We start from the raw sequence: 23,946 nt of genomic DNA on the forward strand, positions 1-23,946 counted from the left end.
TTGTTCATTTGCTGTGTGACTCAATGTCTCAGAACCTCCATTTCCCAAACATGAAAGTGTAAGGTCAAGACTGTCTCTATGGGATCAAGTTGGAAAAGTAGGTAACATTGGGCCTGACAATTGGGGTTCAATAAATCATAGTTTCCTTTCCCTTCAGAAGAGCACCACTTTATTTTAGACCTCTGATAATGTTAGTGAAAGTGAATTCTAGTCAGTTTTTACCTTGGAAAATAGAATGTAAGGAAACCATGTGTTCACATTAAACTTTTAAAACAAAATATTTTTAATGTTTATTGTGAGAGAGAGAGAGAGAGAGAGCACGCACGAGTGAGCCTGGAGAGGGACAGAGAGAGAGGGAAAAACAGAGTCTGAAGCAGGCTCCAGGCTTTGAACTATCTGCATAGGCCCAGACACGAGGTTGGAACCCACAAACTGAGATCATGACCAGAGCCGAAGTCGGATCCTCAGCCCACTGAGCCACTGAGGTGCCCCCACATTAAACTTTTAATATAAAGTTTTTGGTGATTATAAAAGCATGTGGTTTAAAGTGTCAGAAAGTTCTACGTGGCTTGTTAAAAAAAACACATAGCAACTTTCCTCCCTCCCACATCATCACAAGAGACTGCCACTTTCAACCCTTTTTGTAGTTTCTTTTGGTATTTACTTTATATTTCTTAATAATATTAAAAAAATATTTTTTTACAATTGTTTTAAAGTTATTTCCATGCTCAGTGTGGGGCTTGACCTCATGACCCTGAGATCAAGTTGCATGCTCTACAGACTGAGCTAGCCAGGTGCCCCTATCTTAATACCATTTTTATGCTATTTTTTTTCTTACTTTTCAGTGTTAGGGATTATCTCTTGAGGTACTACCATAGAATATAATGTTTATTCAGGATAATTTAATGTTTATTTTTGAGAGAGCAGGCACACATATACACACACGTGTGGTGAGGTGAGGGTAAATAGATGGGGGTACAGATGATCTAAAGTGGGCTCTGCTCCATCAGCACACAGCCCAGTGCGGGGATTGAATTCAGAGACTGCAAGATCATGACCTGAGCTGAAGTCAGGCGCCCTGACTGAGCCACCCAGGCGCCCTTAATGTTTATACATTTTTATTGCTGCCCCCTGCCCCTCTGGCAAAGACACAGTTCCTGTCTATCATCCTTTGAATACAATTGTATAAATATTTAGATTATATCTGTATTTAGTTTTATACTCTTGTGACTATCAATGCTGTTCCTTTGTGAGCTCTAGCATAGGATTAATTTTTCTTTCATTTGTGATCTTTAGTTTTCCTTGGAATTTAAAACTCTTGACTTTTTTACTATTTTTTTTATGTTATCACTCATTCATCTCAGAATTCTTAAATACATATCAATTTGATCATCTCACAGCTTCCTAAGGAATCTTGGGTCATTTGGGCTGGTGGTTCTCCAGGCCCGCTGCACTCGCAGCCCTTTAGTTCTGTGATCCCTTTCATTATTGCCTTAGGGATTCTCTGTGCCTGGTGTTTTTGTCTTCCCTCAATCTCCTGTCCTGGTCTTACCACCAACATTACCCACCCATGCTCCTTAGAGCTTCCTCAGGAACAGTGGATAGGAGGGGCAATTTTTGATTTTTCAAAGTGTTATTTTGTTTGCTAATGCTTACTGATAATTTATCATGGCTCAGAAGTCTTTTATTTTTTAATTTTTTAATGTTTATTTGTTTTTGTGAGAGAGACAAAGCATGAGTGGAGGAGGGGCAGGGAGAGGGAGACACAGAATCTGAAGCAGGCACCAGGCTCTGAGCTGCCAGCACAGAGCCTGACGTGGGGCTTGAACCCACAAACTGTGATATATGATGAGCTGAAGTCAGATGCTTAACTGACTGAGCCATCCAGGTGCCCCATGGCTCAGAAGTCTTGATGAGAAAGAATACTCCCTCCAGATTAGCAATCCGCAGTCTTCTAGATCTCTGGTATTATAGAACTGGTATTGAGAAATCTGATTCTTTATCCTTTATATGTAGACTATTTTTTTAGTTCTGGGAAATTTTCTTATTTTATTTCTTTGTTAATTAGTCTTTTTTCTTAACTTCTTGGTACTTTGGTGTTGGACCTCCCACATGGAAATGTTGAAAACAATGTAGCTTTTCCATGTTTCATTTCTGGGAAGTTTCTTCAATTGTTATTTTCTAACTCACTTTTGATTTTGTTATCCTATATATAATATGAAAAGCACTTTCTGTAACTTGTTTTTATAGCTTACTGTTACTGTTCATGCACACAATATTTTCTTTTATCTCTGAAGATCTTAATATGTTTTTTGAAGCTTTTTTTTCCCCCCTGTTCAGTCTGTTTCTTTTATTTCTCTTTTTTTGGGGGGGGTCATTCCTCATCTTTTACCTTAGAGATGTTTTCCTCAAAAGTTTCTTTTTTTTTTTAATTAAAGAATAATTTTTAATGGAGAGCACACTAGAGTGCATGCAGTATAGGGAAGAGGCTGGGAGAGAGGGAGACATAGAATCTGAAGCAGGCTCCAGACTCTGGGATGTCAGCACAGAGCCCAATGTGGGGCTTGAACTCGTGAACTGTGAGATCATGACCTGAGCTGAAGTTGATGCTTAATTGACTGAGCCACCCTGGCGCCCATAGATGTTTCATTTTTAACGTACTGAGCCACCCAGGCGCCCATAGATGTTTCATTTTTAAAATGAGATCCTGCAAACCTGCTTGAAACAGGTTCTCATGAATCCTGTTACTCATTTCTTCTAAAATGATCTTGCTGGACTTTTCTTAACATGTTTCCCTGGTGACTCCTCATGCCACTATCTTTCAAAAGAATCCTTTTTTTTTTTAGGGTGATAAGACTGGTAAACAGCTTTTTGGGAGTTTAGTTGGGAAAGTGGACTTTGAGTATAAGTATCTATGACATGGATTTTGTTTAATTCTTCTGTTTTGACTATCCCCCCCCAACTTCAGTCATGTATGTCCCAGTCCAGAGACCCTCTCCCATGTCCTCTTCTGCGGTGAAGGAAACTCTGGTATTCTGTTGAGCAGGAGGAGGGGCATTTTTCCAGCAGTGGGAAGAGAGGGAGGATTCTGGTATGGAGTGATGAGGGGTACAAGTTTATCTCGTAAATTGCTTTTCAGTAAATCGTATTTTTGGCACCCCCCTCACTCTCATAGTCACTTCCAGACTGACTTGATGTCTTCCATCGCCTGAGACTTCCTGAGATTTTGTGGGTAAATTGGTTTTCCTCTCAGTCTGATCTGTTGCAGGCTTAGCAATCAGCTCTCTGGAACTTCCTAAGGCAGCCCCTCTCCTTCCTTAAGGTTTCTGAATATTGTTCCTGTCATCTACTTCTCTGGTCATTTTTAGTAGGTTTGTAGGTTTTTATTTATTTTTGTTTTTTTAACCCTTCAAAACAACTTTGGGAGGAGTAGAGGTAAATGCAAGCTTTTAACTGATCATCTTAACTAGAATCTGGTTTCCTGTGTGTGTGTGTGTGTGTGTGTGTGTGTGTGTGTGTGTTTACAGGATATGACTCCATAAAATAGTTGTGAATCATTTAACATAGCTTTTCATATACCATGTCAAGTAAGCACTAAGTTCTTTGTGAATATTTAAAAATTGGTGGTGATACATTAATATTAATGCTTTATTATTGATTTCTGAAAGCTTTTTTAGCACCTAGAATTTTACATTAAAATAACATTTGTTTTTTTTCTTATTAAAGGAGTTCAGTAGCAGAGATAGAAGGTGGGGTGTTAGAGAATTTTGCTTTGTTTTTGATTTTTTTGGCCCTAACTCCTTTTAGTTCACATAGTCTTGGAAACTATCATTTTGGTTTGCTTAAATGTGAAGAATTGTATTTTAGAATAGAAAAGTGATGGCATTTTACACTTGGTCTTAGCCAAAAGGCTGAGAAGTGATAGTGCTGGCATTTTATAGAAATATTACAATAATTTTTTCATCTATTTATAAAATACTTCATAACTAATACTGCATCATTTACAAGCCTCATACTTACGAGTAGGTAAAATAAGAACTTAGCTAAAGTAAAACATGAGTAATTAGATAAAAATCTAGACTTTTGGAAATCGTAGTACTAAAATATTGAGGCTGGTTATGGTTAGAGTAGCAAATAAGACAAAATTTGCATATAATTCTTCAGGATTATGTAAACAAGGTAGATGAATCTGGAACACCACATTGCTGTCCTTTTCATTATATACTGTTTAGAATAATTGAGAAAGTATGTTTGTGATGATTTAAATACCATGATTAATAAAAGCCATAAATTTGACTCAGTGCCTTTGAGGCTCATTTCACTTGTGTCTTTTTTAATGACAGTTTGGTAGCCTTTGCCACCTTACATTAATATCATTGGTTCGCATATTATTTGAATCGCTTCTCAGCCTTTTGGCTAAGATCAAGTGTAGCATATTTATTTGATTTGGGGATTTTTTTAAGGTAAAATATTATATCTTTTTAAAAACAAACAAAAAATCTCCACAACACTGTTGGCACTTGGGAGTGAAATTAAAACAGGAATACCTCTGTGGGTACTTCATAAATACAGATTTAATTATTTATATGTGCACTGTTGTTAAAAAAATTTTTTTAAGATACATAGTTTTGAGACAACAAAAATGGACACCAGGTGGCAAGGCTGTTTACGATTGCAGTTGAAACTTCACACCAGCTGCCCTCCCAGAGCTAAAGAGGAGTTTATAGAAATTCATTCAGGAACGTGGCACAAGCCTTATAAATTATTCTAAAAAAGCTTCTTAAAGAACTTTCCTTCAGAACCCTAAAAACAAAATAGGAAAAAACCTGGGCTAATATGTTTGTTTCACGTCTGTTCCACGCTTTTTCCTGAAGGAATTCTGACGCACTTTGCAAATTGAACTCACATATAAAATGGGTAGAGGTCAAATACTGCTGCCTGAAGGGATGTCCAGGATGCCTTCTATAAAACATACTAGAGTCTGTTTTGCGTAGTGGTTGAGAGCACAGACTTTGGGACCAGATTGCCTGGATCTGACTCACAGATACGCTCCTTACTAGTTGTGGGACAAGTTCTTTAACTTACTGGTGCCTGTGTACCTTCATCCGTAAAATGGGAATAATTGTACCTCATGTGGTTGCTTGGAGGATTTAATGAATTAGTATTTGTTTTTGCCCTGCAGCAGGGCCTAGAGCAAAGCACAACATACTTTTTACTGTTTTTATTATGAGGATTATTATGCCAAATAAATTCTTACTGGATGGTTTAAAAATCGCTTATAGGTAATTCCAGTGGAATTAGCTGATTCATGTCTAATAACCTTTTATAAAAATGTGAGAGAAATATATAATCCTTGCACAGAGAAGATCTTAAAATTTTAGTATTGATATTTATTTTAAAATGGCATGTTGACATTTAGAAATACCTTAAGTTCTCCTTGTTATTTCATTGAAATTTTAATTAATTTGTAGGGTTTACCAACATTAAATCTGAGTTTTCATTTGCTAGATAGAATAATAATGTGAGAAAGGATATAAATGTAAGTTCTTATCTTTAACTACCAGTTATTAGAATTCAGTATTGAATTTACATGCAAAAAATAGCTAATTCAGTATTGATGTGTTTAATTAGCAAAAGAGATTAAATGGTATTTATATAAATTTAGTTCTGGAAGTATTTTGTATTGATTTGTATTTTTAAATAAGAACATGTCAAATGCATCATTTTACAAAATATATGTTAAGTGTTTAAACATAAAAAGAATTTTTAAATTACATGGATATTAATGATGAATTTTCCATGAATTTCATGGAAATGAATGGTGAGCTTTCTGTAGACTCTAACTTTTCTATAATAACAAAATATTTTACAAAGCTTTTATTTTGTCATATTAAAAAAATCTGATCTTCAGTATTTGAAAAAAGCAAAACGTGAAATTAAGGGTAAAATGTTTTAGTGGTGTTTATCTTATATATATAATGCGGATTGAGTAAGCATTTTTCAGTGAAAAATGTGTTCCTTTGTTCATTAAATATTTATTAAGTACATTTTATTGCTAGGAACTGTGACAGTTGCTGGTTTTATATTGATAAACAAAACAGAAACGCTTTCTCCACTCAGGTATCTCAATTTCTAGCATGGGAGATGGGTGAAGCAAAGCAAGTAAGTAATTCCAGAAGCTGCTAGGTGTCTTTGAGTGAAGAAATGGAACAGGAGACCAATGAGATGTGTAGGATTTACATGGTAGTCAGGGTGGCTACTTGGAGGGGATACTTTTAAGCCAAGGTTTCAGGGATAAGGAGCTGACCGTGTTAAGAACAGGCCAGGAGCATTCTACGCGGAGAAAATAGCATCTGAGAAGGCGGAGGCAAGAACGAGTCTAGAGATAGGAAGTAAATGGCTGTAGCATCGTGTCCACTGGGTAGGTACCCACAGATTTGATGGCTGCCAGCATGAACCAATACGGCCGAAGGAGAGGGCCATTAGTAGACTTGCACAGTAGCTCTCTCCAACTACAGAATGGTTGTTTCCTCAGCTGCTACACCATGTGGCTTCTCACTCCATTCCCCTGTGGGCTGGGACTTGTCCTGTTTATATGTCCCTCCATAGGATTATTAGGGGGAGTTAATAATCTTTAAAAATAATTGATTTAAGATGCCTGAATGCATCTAATAGTTACTGGTAGTTGCAAAAATTAAGTGATTGGGAAAATACCTCAGAAACTAGTAAGTCCTATTGGCTGAGGTTTGGGTTGAGGCTTTGTTCAGGGAGCCAAGGATAGAGTGTGAACTCGGTCCTCAGTGCCTGAGAGATGTGGTCAGATGGTGGTATCTTTGATCCTCAGGCTGTCTGCTCTGTGTCTTTCTCTTCTCATTTTTCTGTGGATACAAATGTTATACTCCTGGATAATGCCTCAGACCCCAAACTGTCTATCACATTGGTGATAGAATTCTAAGAAAGCTTTAGGAGTCCAAGTAGCTGCAGTTAACAGTCTTAAGTAAAACATATTAAAGTAGGCTCTAAACTTTTTTCACTCTGTGCATTGGCAGGTTTTGAAACTTTGAATTTTCAGAAGTTTTCCTGTTTTCTGCCAGCCTTTTTTTTTTTTAAGGTGCTGATTATTTGAGTGCTAGTCACTGAGGTTTGTCATCTTCCTAAAGGGACTGTGCTTAATCATGTCACTCATTCATTTGACAGATTCCTTTTTTTAGTCTCCTACTTGTCTCTGTGTAGTTGTTGATAATGTAGTAAAGGATGAAATACTCTTGGACTTTGTTCCTGTAAAGTGTAAGGTGTGTTGTAGGAGATAGTTTGAGCAAGTAAACAAATATCTGTACGTACAACTAGAGATTGTGTTCATTGTTAGGAGGAAAGGGTGCTTTGAGAGAGGATAACTTTGTCATCTGCTTTGGATTCTCTCATCAGGGGAGGAATATTTGTGTAGGTAGTATGGGGGGAATCTCTGAAAGAGAAGTTGTTAGCAAAGGGAATAGTCGGGTAAAAGATCTCCCTACAGATGTTGATTATTTTTATTCTGAACTGAAAGATGATATGTACTGTTGAGCTCTAGCTTACCACCATTCACAATGCAAGGTATTTAGAGCTCACAATAAAAGCTTGATTTACAGAATTATTGCTGACACTGTGTGGGAAGATCTTTATTTACCTGACTTCAAGTATGACAGAGATCAATGTGCCATGACAGCCAAATGTTTAATTTGTTCGATATATAATTATTGTGGTGAATATTTCTTTACCTTTTAAGGCTGAGAACTTAAAAGTCCCTTGGGTTTTAAAAATCAGCTGATTATTGGATGTTTCAGTGTTAAGAAAACACAGACCAAGGGACATTAAAAAGAAAGATGATGAAAAAAGAGCTGAGTAGTTAGTTGTGCTTATGATTTCAGAATCTTTATTTTACTTCATAACTAATTCAGATGCTTATATGTGAAAATGTCTGCACTGATGAACTTTGAAACTTTTCTCTCCATTTGATCAGGTTTGCTCTGATTTTATGTGAAGCAGAATAGATCAGTGTGGGAGGCTCACTGTATTTCACTTGAGTGATACATGTTTGGTGCTCAGACAACAGCTGGGAAGACAAGGTCCCAAACTTCTAGAAGTTTTTTTCTATCTGTAAATCTTATGAAAATCACAGAATGTGATAGCAGCCCCTTTTCATAAGAATGTTAGAAAACTACAAAAGGAAAAGGTAGACATGATTGTTATTTATATATTTGTTTAGAAATGACTTTATTTAAACAGGAAATTAGTTTCATATATGTGATCTGTGTTCAAAGCGAAAAATATATTGTGTCAAGTAGAGAAAAGACACTTAGAAAATAGGATTGTCTCACCTCAGGGAAGGGTTCTGAAACAGACAAAACAAAATAAAAAGCCCATGTGGGAATTGGTTCTTCATTTTTCCCTTAAATAGTCAGAAAAGGTTTTTTTTCTTTTCAATCTAAATAGGAAACGTGATTACATTATTTACTTTGTTTATCATTTTCAGTGATCATTTTACACAGCATTTGTCTTTCATCTGATTTTTTTGAAAAATGTTAACATTTTAGTGAATTTTGGATGATTGTAAAGGATTTTGTATACAAGGCTTTTTTCAGCTCATTTGATGAAAATTAAGTAATTTATCTCTATGAATTCAGTTGACAAAACTTTGTTATTTTAGCAAAATATTGCTAAATGCTCCAAAGCAAAAGTTAAGGTAAAATAAGATAAATGCTATAAGCTTAATGAAGGATGAAAACTTATATTATCTTTTTTTAACTATTAATTTTTAAGTAAACTCTACCCCCAGTAGGGGCTAGAATTCATGACCCTGAGATTAAGAGTCACATGCTTTACCAACTGAGCCAGCCGGGTGCCCCTATATTGTCTTTAGGAAATGGGTGTAAAGATAGTATTTTTGACTACACTTTGTTTTCCACTCAACCTTATAGATGTGGATATTAATATTGGAAACAATATCATTGTTTTATCTTTAAATTTTGTACTTGAATGTATTTGATATATAATGTTACCTTGGTTCTAGATGTACAGTATAGTGATTCAGCATCTCTATAAGTTATGCTCAGCACAGGTGTAGCTACCATCTGTCACCATACAACACTATGATAGTATCATTGACTATATTCCCTATGCTTTATCTTCTGTTCTCGTGACCCATTCATTCTACAACTGGGGAGCTTGGCTCTCCTACTCCCCTTCACCCATTTTACCAATCCTCCTACCCCTCTACCCTCTGGCAACCATCAAATGTCTATAGATTTGATTCTTCTTTTTGTTTATTCATTTGTTTTGTTTTTTAGATTCCACATATGAGTGAGATTGTAAGGTATTTGTCTTTCTCAGTTTGACTTACTTTACTTAGCATAACATTCTCTAGGTCCATCCATGTTGTCACAATTGGCAAGATCTCTTCCTTTTTTAATGGCTGCATTATATTCTTTATCCATTCATCTATGGATGGACACTTGGGTTGCTTCCATATCTTGGCTATTGTAAATAATGCTGCAGTGAACATGCGGTGCATATATTTTTCCAAAATCCTCTTGTTGTTTTTGTTGTTGTTTATTTTTTGTGTTTGATAAATACTCTGTAGTGGACTTATTCAGTCATATCGTATTTCTAATTTTCTGAGGAAACCCCATACTGTTTTGCCAAATTTGGTTGTACCAATTTACATTTCCACCAACAGTACATGAGGGTCCCTTTTTCTCCACATCTTCAGCATGTGTTATTTCTTGTCACTTTGATTCTAGCCATTCTGTAAGGCAATATCTATTTGCAGTTTTGATTTGCATTTCCCTGATGCTTAGTGATGTTGAGCATCTTTTCTTGTGTCTCTTGGGCATCTGAATATCTTGTTTGTAAAAATGTCTATTCAGGTCCTCTACCCATTTTTTAATTGAATTCTTTGCTTTTTTGGTGTTGAGTCGTGTAAGTTGTTTGTATATTTTGAATGTTAAGTCCTTAACAGATGTGTCATTTTCAAATATCTTCTCTCATTCAGTAGATTCTTTTTGTTGATAGTTTCCTTCAGTGTGCAAAGCTTTTTATTTTGATGGAGTCCCAATAGTTTATTTTTGCTATTGTTTCCCTTGCCTTAGGAGACATACCTCAAAAAATGTTGCTATAGCTGATGTTAGAGAAAGTACTACCTATGTTCTCTTCTAGGATTTTTATGGTTTCAGATCTCATATTTAGGTATTTTATCCATTTTGAGTTTATTTTTATATATGGTGCAAGAAAGTGGTCTACTATCGTTCTTTTGCATATAGCTGTCCATTTTTCCCAGCACCATTTATTGAAGAGACCGTCTTTATTCCATTGTATATTCTTGCCGCCTTTGTGGTAGAATAATTGACCATATAAATGAGGGTTTATTTCTGGGATCTCCTGTTCCTTTGATCTGTGTCTGTTTTTGTGCCAGTACCAATGGTACCATTGTTTTAAATACCTATGTTAACTGATTAGAAAGTGCCATTTATGTATCATTAGCTACATACCATTGCCACAACTGTAAATTGTCATAGCCTAATGTTTTCTACACTGATTAAAAACAAATAGGAATATACTAAACACAGTTACATTTCAAATGTATTTAAAAGCCAAATTCATGATACTTGAATGTCAGATAACAATTTCATATATCTTACAGAAAACGCATGTTTCAGAAGAGATGGGTGAAATTTGATGGCTTTAGCATTTCTTACTACAATAATGAAAAGGTAAGTACTTTTTATGCTTCTCAAAGATTGTCTTATATAAGGTGTATTTCAGTATACTAATAAGCAAGCAATTTGATTTTTAAGAACAGGAGTTGAATTGTCAAAATGAAAGGAGTTTACCCAGGATGAAACACTCTTTTCATAGTTTAACTTTTCCTTGACACATACAGTTTTGATTAAAAGAGTATACATCCAACAATTATTTATGGAGTATCTTCTACAATTGTAGGAATTGTGAATGACCTAAGAATGGATAAGAAATGGTCTTTCTCCTAGAGAGCATAAGGAATGTTTACAAAAGGATACTACAACTAGGAAATGGCAGCACAAAGAGAGGTTATTTTGTACTCTGAAAGGATATGGAAGAACCAAAGAAGGCTTCTTATATATGAGATTTCATTTGCCATGAATCTTGACAAAAGAGGAACATTTGTACATTGAGACTAGAGAGAACAGAACATGCCTATTTAGAGAACAGTAACAGGTCCAGGTGGGAAATCAATTTCCTGATTAGAAAATAGAGAATATGAAAGAGACTTCCGGGAGATGAAGCTGAGAAGGTTCTTTGGGGGTTAGAGCTCACTGAGTATCTTGATGTGAAAGTGGTCACAGTGTAGTCTTCAGGCAGGTGAGTCTTAACCACATGATACTGTTTTGACCATGTCTTCATTAGGTAGGAGACACTCCTGTATTTTTAGGAGATGTAGGCTGAAATATTTGACATGTCATATCTGCACATGTTTTTCAGATGTTACTTATCTACATATTTATATTTATATTTACAAATACATATATTTGCACAGACACACAGTTAGGTAAAACAAAAACTGAAGATGTTAACAGTTGTCAAATCTGGATGGAGGCAATACACATGTCCATTGTAGTAATCTTTCAACCTCTCTGATGGTTTTCTTAATGAAAAGTGGGAATGTAAATATATCATATTTTTAGTTAATAAATATCAGGTAATTTTATAGTTTTAACTATATATATTCCCTTAACATACTCATTTAATATTTAAGTGCATTTTCTTTTTTATAGCTTATAATTTAACATTATTTTCTCATAAGGAGATTTTTCACTTCCTATTGTGATATTTGTGGCTTGAATAGGAACTTAAACTCCCTTGTATATATTGATTCTTCAGTGCTACAGGGCAAAAGAGAATTTGCTTTTAGAGAGAAAGTAGTGTACACTTACTTGCTACAATATTAAGAACAATAGAAAGCTTAGAGAAGTATTATTTGGTTAAACTTTGCAGTGATCCAAGTAAAGCATCAAATAAATTTAAGTACACTTTAAAAAAAATGTTTATTTATTTATTTTGAGAGAAGGAGAGTGTGCACAAGCAGGGGAGGGACAGAGAGAGAATTCCAAGCAGGCTCCATGCTGTTAATGTAGGGCCCATGTGGGGCTTGGTCCCACGAACCAACTGAACCACTCAGGTGCCCCTAAACACACCTCTTTTAGGTTTGTAAGATGGTGGGATAAATATTTTTTGAAAGCTGTTACTTTGCCTCAGTTAGTGTTTTTCCTTTGCTTGTACATTTGAACATTGAGACAGTTTCTGTGCCAGCGGTGGGTACAATGGGGTCTCTGTGTCTGCTGGAATCTGACCTCTAGTCTTTTTCAGCAGCTGAGCTGTTTTCTGGTCTGATCGAAGTGAGGGGAAGACTATTCAGGAGGAGACAGGCTACCAGGGCATGAGGCTCTATTGGTGGTGGTATCATTATGTCCATTTGGGAGAGAGAATTTCGAGTATCTGTGTCCAACTGGACTCATTCTGTTTGTCCTTTAAAAGCTCATTTCGGGGTGCCTTTGTGGGTCAGTTGATTAAGTATCAGACTTCGACTCAGGTCATGATGTCATGGTTCGTGAGTTTGAACCCCACGTCTGGCTCTTTGCTGACAGCTCAGAGCCTGGAGCCTGCTTCCGATTCTGTGTCTCCTTTTCTTTCTGTCCCTCCCCTGTTTGTGCTTTGTCTGTCTTTCTTTCTCTCTCTCTTTCAAAAAATAATAAACATTAAAAAAATTTTTTTAAAGCTCATTTCAACTGCAGTGAGGGGACAGTGCCTGTCACATTTTTGTATATTGATACAGTGAAATAATGCAACCTTTTGTTTGAAATTGTGATGAAAAGTTCATGTTAAAATGAATGGTTACAAGTTCTTTAACTTAATAATTTAAAAAAATTTGAATCATTGTTTCTCTGGCATTTCATTCTTTTACTATCCAGATGATTGGTTTCATCTTGGCAAAAAAATAACAACATCGGAATGTTTCCTAACGGGAGACAGTTTCTGTTGTGACCCTCTTGCAGAAGAGTGGATTGGATTGGATGGAGGACTGGGAAGAGGGTGTTTTAAGGCCAGTGCACAGAAGGCACAGTGGCCATCGCTACTGTCTGAGATGTGTGTTTCGTTTTAGTGGTCACGTGCACCCAGTAGTTAGGCTTTTCAGTGCTTCAAAGGTGCACCTGAGGAGTGTGTGGTTTAGCAGACCTGTGTATTTCCCTGGTTTTCTTTCACTTTTGTCAGTGCTGCCCAGTCACGTCTCTGCAAGAACTTTTTCATTGTATTGCTGAAAATGGCATCATCCCAACAGTCCTGATATCTTGTCACCTGCCAAGAAATCTGACTCACCCCCATTCTCACTCAGCTGTGGGTAGAATTGCCCTATGGTCGTTTCATTGTCTGAAAGTGGTAGTAGATAAATGACAAACTTGACCTTGATATCTGTGTGTTACAGGCTCAAAGGATGCTTTACAATTTCTGTCCTTAAGGAAAATTTTACACTCTGAAAAACAATCATCCTAAGCCTGTTGTCTTTTTTCTCCTCTATATTGTCTTTATCATGTCTTGTTAGAAGTGAAATGTAAGAACAACTCTATATAGTATTAAAAATTATGGGATTTCTTGGGATCTCATAATAGATTATAAATGAGCTGAGAAACTGTAACTTCCTGAGGTTAAAGTGACATAATAATTAGCTTGTTGAGTACATTTTGATCACTCCTGGGGAATTTATTTATTTTTCTGTTCCTCTTACAAAGTACTTACCTATTAAATATGACATTATTATGGGCATGTGGGTGGGTTACTTTTTTGAAGGAACTGTTTTTTGATCTCTTCAAGCAGATTTAGAGGAAGGAAAAGCTTTTTGATGATAACATTTTAATTCAACAAATGGTTAATTATCTCAGTGGAGATATATTTTTATAAGCTTCTGTAACTTTTAAGCGAAGTAAGAGTTGAAGATGAATCACCTTAGAGATGGAGTGTAAATGTTTTTGGACTTTCTAGATTTTTCAGTCTGCTCTCTGCCACTATAGATTTATAGCCAGAGAGGCCCTTGAACTGTCCCCAAAGGTACACTGCTGTTTCCCACATTTGAGGTTCTATGACACGGGGGAGACATTTTCCCACTTTTCTTATTCCCATAGCACTAGGTGGTTCCGTATTGCCTAGTACTGCCATTGTAATCCACCTGCATTTATTGGGTTTCCTTTAAGCCAGTCAGTCGTGCATTTCTTTTTTCTGTATTTTCACCTGCATGTTTTTGCTCTTTCATCTGAACCTTCTGAGCCATTGCCATCCATCAAAATCCTGTGCAATCTTCAAGATCCATGTTTTTATCCCCCTCAATGAAGCTTTTTAAAATATATTCCAACTATGACATTTGCACAAAAATATGCAAAAAAGATGAGAAGTAAAAGAAGCTGAAAATAGGGAGGCAAATCAGGGGAGTATGCAGTAAATCAGACATTAATTTATCAGTGCGGGCTGCGTAGGCCAGTGGAAGTGTGAAAATGAATTTAAAAAAATATTAAAAATGAGCTGTCTGAGTTTGATATGATTGTGATTGATTGGACATAGAATTCATTCATTGAGAAAATACTTCTACAGTGCTGATTTTGTGAAAGGCATGAGGAAAATAGACATATGACCCACGGTCTCTTTGGGGAGACTGTATTAATGAAGTGATCACACGGTAAATACAAAAATCACCATTTGAGTTGTAGTTAGTAATTGCTATAAAGGAACAATGCAGGTTGCTGTTAGCTTAAAGTTATCTGCCAGGTGAGAAGAGGCTGGTCAGAAAACATTTCTGGAGCATCTGTGCTGAAATGTGAAGGATGTAGAGGGTGTAACTATGTGAAGCTGGATGTGGACAACATTCCTTAAAGAACAGAGTAATAAGCAAAGGCACTGTGTTGGCAGAAACATGGGATGTTAGAACCGTAAAGAAGACTCGTGACTGGAGAGAGTCCGAGAGTAGAAGGGAGGGAGTTGGCATGTCACTGTAGGGGGCTCCCGAGTGATGTGGGTGCAAAGGATCGGCACAAAGACTATTGAAGACCGACTAGAAGAGTAATATTTAATGAACAGGTTATGGGGGGAAGGGTATATTTTCAGGAGATGATTTAAAGTTTGAGGCACTTATGGGATAGTTCTATGTACAATTAATGACTTGAAATATGGGGCTGGAGTTGACTGAACAGATATGAGAATTTTCCTCATAAAGTTGGTAGTTGAAATAGTAAGAAGGGATTTTTAAAAGATGTTTATTTATTATTGAGACAGAAGCAGCACAGGAGTAGAGGAGGGGCAGAGAGAGAAGGAGATACAGAGTCCGAAGCAGACTCCAGTTGAGAAGCCTGATGGGGGGCTCTAGCCCACGAACCGTGAGATCATGACCTGAGCTGAAGTAGGATGCTTAACTGACTGAGCCATCCAGGCGCCCCAGAAGGGATTTTTTTTGTTGTTGTTAGAGAAAATAAAGAAAACCAAACAAACAAAAGGAAAACAAGAAAAGCTACCTTGTACTTTTTGACATCCTTCTCCTTTTTCTGTGAGGTTGCCTGCTCCTCATCTTCGGTTATAGTTCAAATATACTATCATTTTTGGCTTTGTGAGGGGATGCAGGAAAGCTTTTTGTGGCATTGGCATTTTAAATGGTATTGAAGAATGCATAGGGTTTTGGTGCATACATATAGTCAGGGATGGCAGATTGGAGCAGAGGCATTGGAAGAGGAGAAACCGACAAAGTGGTAAGGGGGAAATGCCTTGGTCGTATAGTGTGTCTTCTCAACTGGCAGAGGTTAGCCTCCCAGTAGAACACCATGTTGCTGATGGTGACTGTCCCTTACCTCTCTGATATGCATGGCAGCCGTTTACCTCTGAGAGGAATATGACTTGTTCTCTGTGTGGAATGGTTTAAATTAAAAAGAAAAAAATAGTGTTTATTGTTGAGAGAGAGGGGGAGGGTGGGGGGGAGGGGGAGAGAGAGAGAGAGAGAGAGAGAGAGAGAGAGAGAGAGAGAGAGAGGGAGGCAGGCAGGCAGAATCTGAAGCAGGCTCCAGGCTCCAAGCTGTCAGCACAAGAGCCCAATGTGGTGCTTGAACTCATGAACTGCTAGATCATGACCTGAGACGCAGTTGGACCATTAACCAACTGAACCACCTAGGCGCCCCTTTAAATTTTTTTTAATGTTTATTTGTTTTTGAGAGAGAGAGAGAGAGAGGGCGCGTGCAACAGAGCGAGAGAACATATGCAGGGGAAAGGGAGAGAGAGAGGGAGACACAGAATCTGAGGTAGGTTCCAGGATCTAAGCTGTCAATGGGGATAGAACTCAGGAACCATGAGATCATGACCTGATCCAAAGTCTGAATGGAATGGTTTAATGAAATTTTTTTCCCTAACCAGTTGCTTCAGATACTTGGAATCTGCTCAAAAATGAGGGTTCCATGAATAATGGTGTGGAAGGAAATAGTAGAAGAAACCCCATTAGGATGTGTTCAAACTCTTCTGATATTTAAGACCTTCTGTAATGTGTCCTTTGATGTATGTTTCCAGCTTCACCTCTTTTGACTCTACACTGTGGCTCTGCTCATTTCTTTCCTTACACCTCCATTATTAATGCTTTCTAACCAGTTATCTGGGAAACTTAAGGTTTCTTCAAGTCAGGCTCTCATATCATTATGTCTGTGAAAACACATCTGACCTCTTTTAAGTAAAATTGAGTGGTCCCATCTTTATACTTGTATATTCCATGGTTTGTACTCAGTTTTAAACTTTTCTGTCATTACATTAGCTGGTTTTTCATTTTGAGGCTCCTTGAATATATAAATACTGTTTGGAATTTTCTTTTTTTTTTTTAATTTTTTAATGTTTATTTTTCAGAGAGAGAGAGAGAGAGAGAGAGAATGCAAGAGTGAGAGAGTGTGCAAGCAGGGGAGGGGCGGGGAGAAAGGAAGATACAGAATCCAAAGCAGGCTCCAGGCTCTGAGCTGTTAGCACAGAGCCCAGTGCAGGGCTCAACCTCATGAACCATGAGATTAGACTTGAGCCTATGTCGGATGCTTAACCGACTGAGCCACTTAGCTGCCCCTGGAATTTTCTTTCCAACACAAGGTCCAGTAAATATTACACCCTTAGTAAATAGCTGAAATTGTGGGGTTGTCATTATGCCAAAAGATGTTGGTGGATCCACAAAATTGAAGACAGAGAAAGCTACCAAGAGTCTTCAGGATGACCTTGAGCAAAATAATAAAACGTACATGCCAGTTGCAAACAGCAACAGTTGTAATATGTGTATGCCAATTGCAAACAGTCATATCCATCTTTTTAAATTCTTTCATCTTTTTTGTTAGGGAATTAAAGGTAAAGTGATTCAGTTGTGATATGAAGATAATGATTAGAATTATTGAGTGATATATTTAATCCAACAGTCTGGGGTTTGAGATACATTCTTGTTTGCAATGTAATAGCAGTAGATTTGAAATAGTTTAGTTACAGTACCCATTATGGCCAGCAGATGCCTGCAAACACCATAAAATCATTTTGATCAGATTATTTCAAAAAACATACAGTTGGTTTTTGGAACTGTTTATTGCTGGTCTAGTACAATTGTTTGTGTTTGATTCTTTGCCTTTTATTTTTAATTCCAGATGAAGAGAAAATTGAAAAGACATCTCACTTCAAAGAGCCATTTAATATTTTCCTTTCTGAGATGTTAAGTGTGAATGAGGATGTATATACTATTGTCATTTAAAAAATTTAGATTAAAATTATGAAAGAGAAGCCCTTATAAATATACTACTATTCTTTTTCTGATTAGGTCATGAGAATTACATTTTAATTTGTCTTATTTGTGTGCTTTTTCCTCTAATGAACACAGGAGAAGTATTCAAAAGGAATAATTCCCCTTTCTGCTATATCTACGGTACGCGTTCAAGGAGACAACAAATTTGAAGTTGTTACGACACAAAGAACTTTTGTTTTTAGAGTAGAAAAAGAAGGTAAGATTATTTCTTTATTTGCTGTAAAAACACTCATAAGACATTAATATCTGACCAATCAGAAGACTGATAACCCAGTTAAGCTGCAAATGTCAAGAAATTATTAAATATGTTACTTTTAAATAATTTACATTTTATATCTTTTTGAATACTCTAAGCAAGCTGACAAGTCATTTGATTTTTGTTCACTATTCTTGCATGCAGAAAATACTTAGAATCTGCTAGGTGATAAGAATTCCTCTAAATTCTGGATATGTGGCAGTGACAAAAAAAAGTTGGCAAAAATCTGCTCCTATGGAGTCCATGTTTTAGCTGTTGTTTTGATAATGCAGAGTAGTTATTTGATATGCAAAAGCATTTTTTCTAACTACTAAAAGGTTAGTTTTATGGAAGTTTCCTTGGGCAGGTTTAACTTAACACATGTCCTACCTATACAGATTTTGAAGCATCTTTTATATTTTTTTAAATTCTTTCATCATCTGCTGTAGGTCAGTTGATGGTGAAAATTAGATGGCATGTGGTTGGTAGTGGATGGAGTCATTTTAAACGTTTACATCTTTTCTGACTTTTGGAGGTAGGAAGGAGGGAGAACCGGAGGCCTAAGAGTTCTCTGTTGTATACTTTGTCAACATATCATCACTGTATATTGTAACGTACTCATTGCTTTTAAATAATATAGGTAAGGCCATCTTCATTAAAGAATTATAATTTTAACTTATTATAAAGATTTTATTTTAGTATCGATTATAGCTCAGGTTGATTTTGAAAATACTTCCTGGTACTTGATTATTTTTATAATGGTGATCTGGAGAACTTACTAAATACTTGGTACATGTGGAGATCTGTGCTTCATTTTTCACAATGATCCTGTGAGGAATGTAGGTGTTACAATTATCCCATTTTACACATATCTCGTTTTACATTTATGTAAACTTGGTAACAATATTAGCTATATTGGGGCAGTATTTGTCTTTTTTATTCTGCTAGATTTCTAGAACATATGTCAGTGCATGGCAATAGGAAACATTCAATGAATCTTATATATTCCTAGAAAGCTTTCATTATTCCTTGAGATAATCAGTAAATCATAAATTGCAGCTGCTGTTCACACCGAGGCAGCTTTGTGTTTGAGTGACTCACTATCCATTTGTGAGATTAACTTGGTGGTTTCTGATGGCATTAAAAAACAATCCCTCTAAAACAAAAAACCGAACATGGAATAGAATAAGAAATATCAAAGTGCCTCGCTTCCACTTAGCATTGTATTGCGAGACCTACCTAGCTAGATATTGCACATATGTAATGGGAAGAGTGTTTCTTATTTGACTTGCTATTTACAAAACCACTGAGAGCTGTAGTCTCTGGAAGCGGTTGGCAGACCAAGGCGTATAGCCTGAATCTGGCCACTGCTTGTTTTTGTAAATAAAACCTTTAGATCATAGCCACTGTCATTCATTTACATATTGTCTGTGGCTGCTCTTGTGCCTCGGGCAGCGCTGAGTAAAGTTGCAGGCTGTGTGGCCAGGAAAGCCTAAGAGAATTCTTTTCTTGACTGGATATTCTGACGATATTTCCTTATGCTTTGGTTTCCTCTGCCCAGAAGCTGACTGTCTGTTTTTTTGAGGTGCTTATCACTTTCCCCTTGGCTTCTCAAAATGAATTTCACATATGCCACATGGCTTGCATGTTAAGATAGACCATACTAAAATAAAGCTTCCAACCTGTGTGGAAATCTGTTTAGCCATATTTACTTACTGTAGTTAAAAGTTAAACAGACACATTTAAGTAGAATATATCGACCCACACGTTTCAAAGTTACATGTTTACAATCAACCAGAGTCCTTCTGTGATATGTAGTTTATGTGTCATTCATGTATCACATAATATATAAACAGTATAATAATTGCTTTAAAACTGGTGTAAATTATTATTTGTTAAGTAAGTCTTAGGTCTCTAAGTTTTAAAAGCATAAAAATACAACTTTAGTAAAAACCTGAGACTATCTTTGGGGTGCCTGGAGGGTTCAGTCGGTTAAGTGTCTGACTTTGACTCAAGTCGTGATCTCACGGTTTGTGGGTTCGAGCCCCACATCGGGTTCTCTGCTGAACACTTGCTCAGGACCTGGAACCTGCTTCAGATTCTGTGTCTCCTCTCTCTGCCCCTCCCCACTCACGCTCTGTCTTACTCTATCTCTCAAGAATAAATAAATGTAAAAAAACACAAAACTATCCAGTAGTCCATTTGAGACTATCCAAATGGAATTACTGAGTAAGTTATTTTCATTGAAAGGCATTTTTACATAGTAACTGACATTTTTAAAGATAGATATACATAGGTGTGTGTGTGTGTGTGTGTGTGTGTGTGTGTGTGTGTGTAGATAGTGTATATGTGTTGATATATTTAGTATGGAACCTTCAACAAAATACTAAGTATGTTTTATTGGTTTTTTTCTCCTTTCATCAATACATATGGTTGATTATTTTTTACTTTCTGGGAACTGAGAAATCAACCCTAGGGGCTTATGAATTTTTGACTTAATGGACTTTAAGCCAAATGAAACTTGACTTCAGTCTAATCAAGAAGCAAGATGAAAGTTCAGAACACAAAGGGGAAATGGTTTAACATCCTAGCAGAAATGAATTCTCGATTTTTGGAGAGGAGGTTCTGAAGGTCCTATTATATACAACCGCTACCCCTTGTGTCCCCAGTGTCACAGTTTCCAAGCTGCTCCATTGGCCCACCAGCATTGCTTAGATAGGATTACAGTTTATCATCTTTTTCCTACACATTTTCAGAGGCTTCAATTCCCCCACGTTTCCTAGTGTGGTATTGTTATGCTCTTAGTTGAAAGTGAATTATATTGAGGTAATAGCATTTTAAAAATACTCTTCTCAAAATAAAAGAGAAATGTTAGTCGATTCCTTCGTCCTGGAGCAGAACCATTGGAATTGGCCAGAGGGTCATAACTGCTAATAATCTTTCCAGTCTCTATTCCCCTGGCACCTGTGGTCACACATGCAGATGCGTTACTTCAAAAAGAAGGTGATCTTTTGAGTCAGCAGTTTGCATCCTTAGAAAGGGCTTAAGAATTCCGAGTGGTCATCATTTATGTTCCTGGGCTATTTTCAGCGCTGGCTTTCAGACGCTCCTGTCCACCTAAGCTACTTCTAACCCCCGGGAGGCAGGCAGCTGTTTTTCCTCTCTACTCGGTTTCCAGATAGCATTTTATAGCCCTTCACTGGCATCTGTGATACTGCGAAGCTTTTTTAAAATTTTAACTAATTAATTAATGAATGAACTTTTGGGTAAGAAACTTAAATTTTCCTTAGTTATTTTGGACAAATAGACTTACTTGCCTTGAAATAGTCAATGTTTTTAGAAGCGAGTCATGGAACATTAACTGGCTGGAGTGGAATTATAAGTTCCTCATTGTCCGGGCAGCTGGAGTGGCTAAGTTGGTTAAGTGTCCTACTCTTAATTTTGACTCAGGTCATAGTCTGACAGTTCTTGGGATCCCCACATTGGTCTCTGCTTTGACCCTGTGAAGTCTGCTTGGGATTCTCTATCTCTGCCCCTCTCTCTGCCCCTCTTTGTGTCTCTTCCCTGCTCTCACTTTCTCTCTCAAAATAAATAAACTTAAAAAGTTCTCTGTTGTATACCTTGGTGGATTATCGCAGTCGGTCACAGACTGTGGAGCCATTCTTGAATCTTTTCCTTTCATATCTCACATTCAGTCCATCACCACATCTGATCATTTTGACTTTGAAAATATGCCTGGACTCTTAATTCTCAAAACCTCTGTCGTTAGTACTGTAATGCAAGCCACTGCCTCTCCCTGGATTTTGGAATCACCTCCTTTGATCGACTATAGGCCTATTTTTCTACACAGCTGTCAGGGTTCATTCATCAGAAGAAGTCAGATCACATCTGTCCATCCACTTCAGATGCTGTGTTTTCTCTCCATCTCACTAAGAGCAAAGTACTAATGTCCAGGAGCGCCTACGTGCTCTGGCTCTGGTCTGTTTGTCCTTATCTCCTTCTGTGCTCTCCCTCACTCACTGCATTTCAGCAATTCTTTTGTTCCTTCAACCTGTCCAATCTGTTGCCCCAGGGCATTGTCACTGGCTTCTTTCTTTAACCTGAAATGCTCTTCACCAGGCATTTTCCTGACTTGCTCCATCATGTCCCCTTTTTTAAGGCTTTTGCCTAACCATCTTGATATGCTAATATAACTGCTTCACAAGTACCTTCTTTTTGAGGCTTTTTCTAGTACCCAGCATAAGACTTTTATATTTCTTGGGGCGCCTGCATGGCTCAGTCCTTTAAGCACCGGACTTCGGCCTGGGTCATGATCTCACAGTTCATGGGTTCAAGCCCCGCATCAGGCTGTGTGCTGATGGCTCAGAGCCTGGAGCCTGCTTCAGATTCTGTGTTTCCCCCTCTCTGTTCCTCCCCTGCTCATGCTATCGCTCTCTCTCTTTCTCTTTCAAAAATAAACAAACATTTAAAAGAAAAAGAATTACATATTTCCTGTGTTCCTCATGCCTTGCTTTATTTTGTCTCATTGCACTTGTCACTGTGTAATAGATTACGTATCTATATTTTATTGCCTTCTTCCTTTGACCAGAGAGCAAACTCCAGGAAGATAAGGCTGTGGTCTATTTTGTTCATGCTTCTATTCCTGGTATTCAGAATAGGTCTTGGAACGTAGTAGGCACTCAGTAAGTATTTGTATGAATGAATGGTTATTGATTTCATAAACAGCCATGGTGTATCCAGGTACTTACTTCCCTAAAATTGATAATGGGTTACACCGAGGAACCTTTGGTTCAGTTATATTAGCTTATCAAAAGTAAAGGTCCATCTAAACTGTTGGCTTCTGTCACTAAGCTTATACACAGCCCTTATGTAGTTGTAATCCCTACTATAATCAGTCCTTTATGTTACTAATGAATATGTCTACTCCTAAATGCAGTATTCAGGGAATATTGTCTCTCCTTTTTTTTTTTTTAATGTTTATTTATTTGAGAGAGTGAACATGCATGAGTGGAGGAGGGGCAGAGAATGGAAGGGAGAGAGAATCCTAAGCAGGCTTAGGTCTGTCGGCACAGAGCCCGATGTGGGGCTACATCCCATGAACTATGAGATCATGACCTGAGTTGAAATCAAGAGTAGGACACTTAACTGACTGAGCCACCCAGGTGCCACTTTACTTTTTTGTTTCTTACACTAGTTGGCATTCATTCCTGAAAACCTCAAAAACTAGTTTGAGGGAATCATTATCTTTTATTTACAGTCTAGAATAATTATAAGAAAGTGGTGATTTTGTTTGTTTTCCCTTTTTCCACCCCAGAGTGCTCTACTTTGAGCAAAGCCATATTTAGGTCAGAGCATATTCTCTAAGGAATAGTTCTTAGCACAGTGCTAAGATCAATTTAGACAATAAATATTTGTTGTTGGAAAGAATAAAAGTAGCTTGGTGTGAAGAGTAGGCAGGAACTAGCATAGTGTCTAGCTTTGCCCAAGACGCTTAGCCCAAGGGAAAAATCAGTATTTGACTTGGAATATTATGACTTGCCAAAGCATATTCCCCATGTCTAAGGATACACACTGCACAGCCAAATACCAATGATGCTTGTAATCTGTTTTATTATGTTAGAATTATCTGTATCACTGTTTATCTCCATTGGCATGGGTAATTAAGAATAGATGGAATGTTACTATTAATTCTTGTATTTATTCATGACTGTTTACTTCCTATTAGTAAATGAGGCCCTCAGGAGCTAGATAGTAGTTCTAGGCTATAAGAGAACCATTTGTTGAGATGTAACCATAGTATGCTTAAGTCCAACAGCTGCAATTGCCAGTTTGAAATTATTTTCCTGAGAAACTGAGGTCT

General features: G+C 37.1%; 1 protein-coding gene and 1 pseudogene across 2 annotated transcripts in view; both read left to right on the top strand.

The window, feature by feature from the left end:
- ARAP2 (ArfGAP with RhoGAP domain, ankyrin repeat and PH domain 2) overlaps nt 1-23,946 on the top strand; it is a 188,381-nt gene that overhangs the window by 18,229 nt on the left and 146,206 nt on the right. For both annotated transcript variants that reach the window (XM_029947657.1, XM_029947648.1), the window contains exons 6-7: nt 10,679-10,748; nt 17,927-18,047. In XM_029947657.1, coding sequence (XP_029803517.1) covers nt 10,679-10,748; nt 17,927-18,047 — 191 coding nt within the window. The remainder of the gene's footprint in view (nt 1-10,678; nt 10,749-17,926; nt 18,048-23,946) is intronic.
- On the top strand, nt 4,397-4,504 carry LOC115302879 (annotated as a pseudogene).

The sequence above is a fragment of the Suricata suricatta genome, chromosome 1 (genome assembly GCF_006229205.1).
Source record: "Suricata suricatta isolate VVHF042 chromosome 1, meerkat_22Aug2017_6uvM2_HiC, whole genome shotgun sequence".
Taxonomy (NCBI): Eukaryota; Metazoa; Chordata; class Mammalia; order Carnivora; family Herpestidae; genus Suricata; species Suricata suricatta.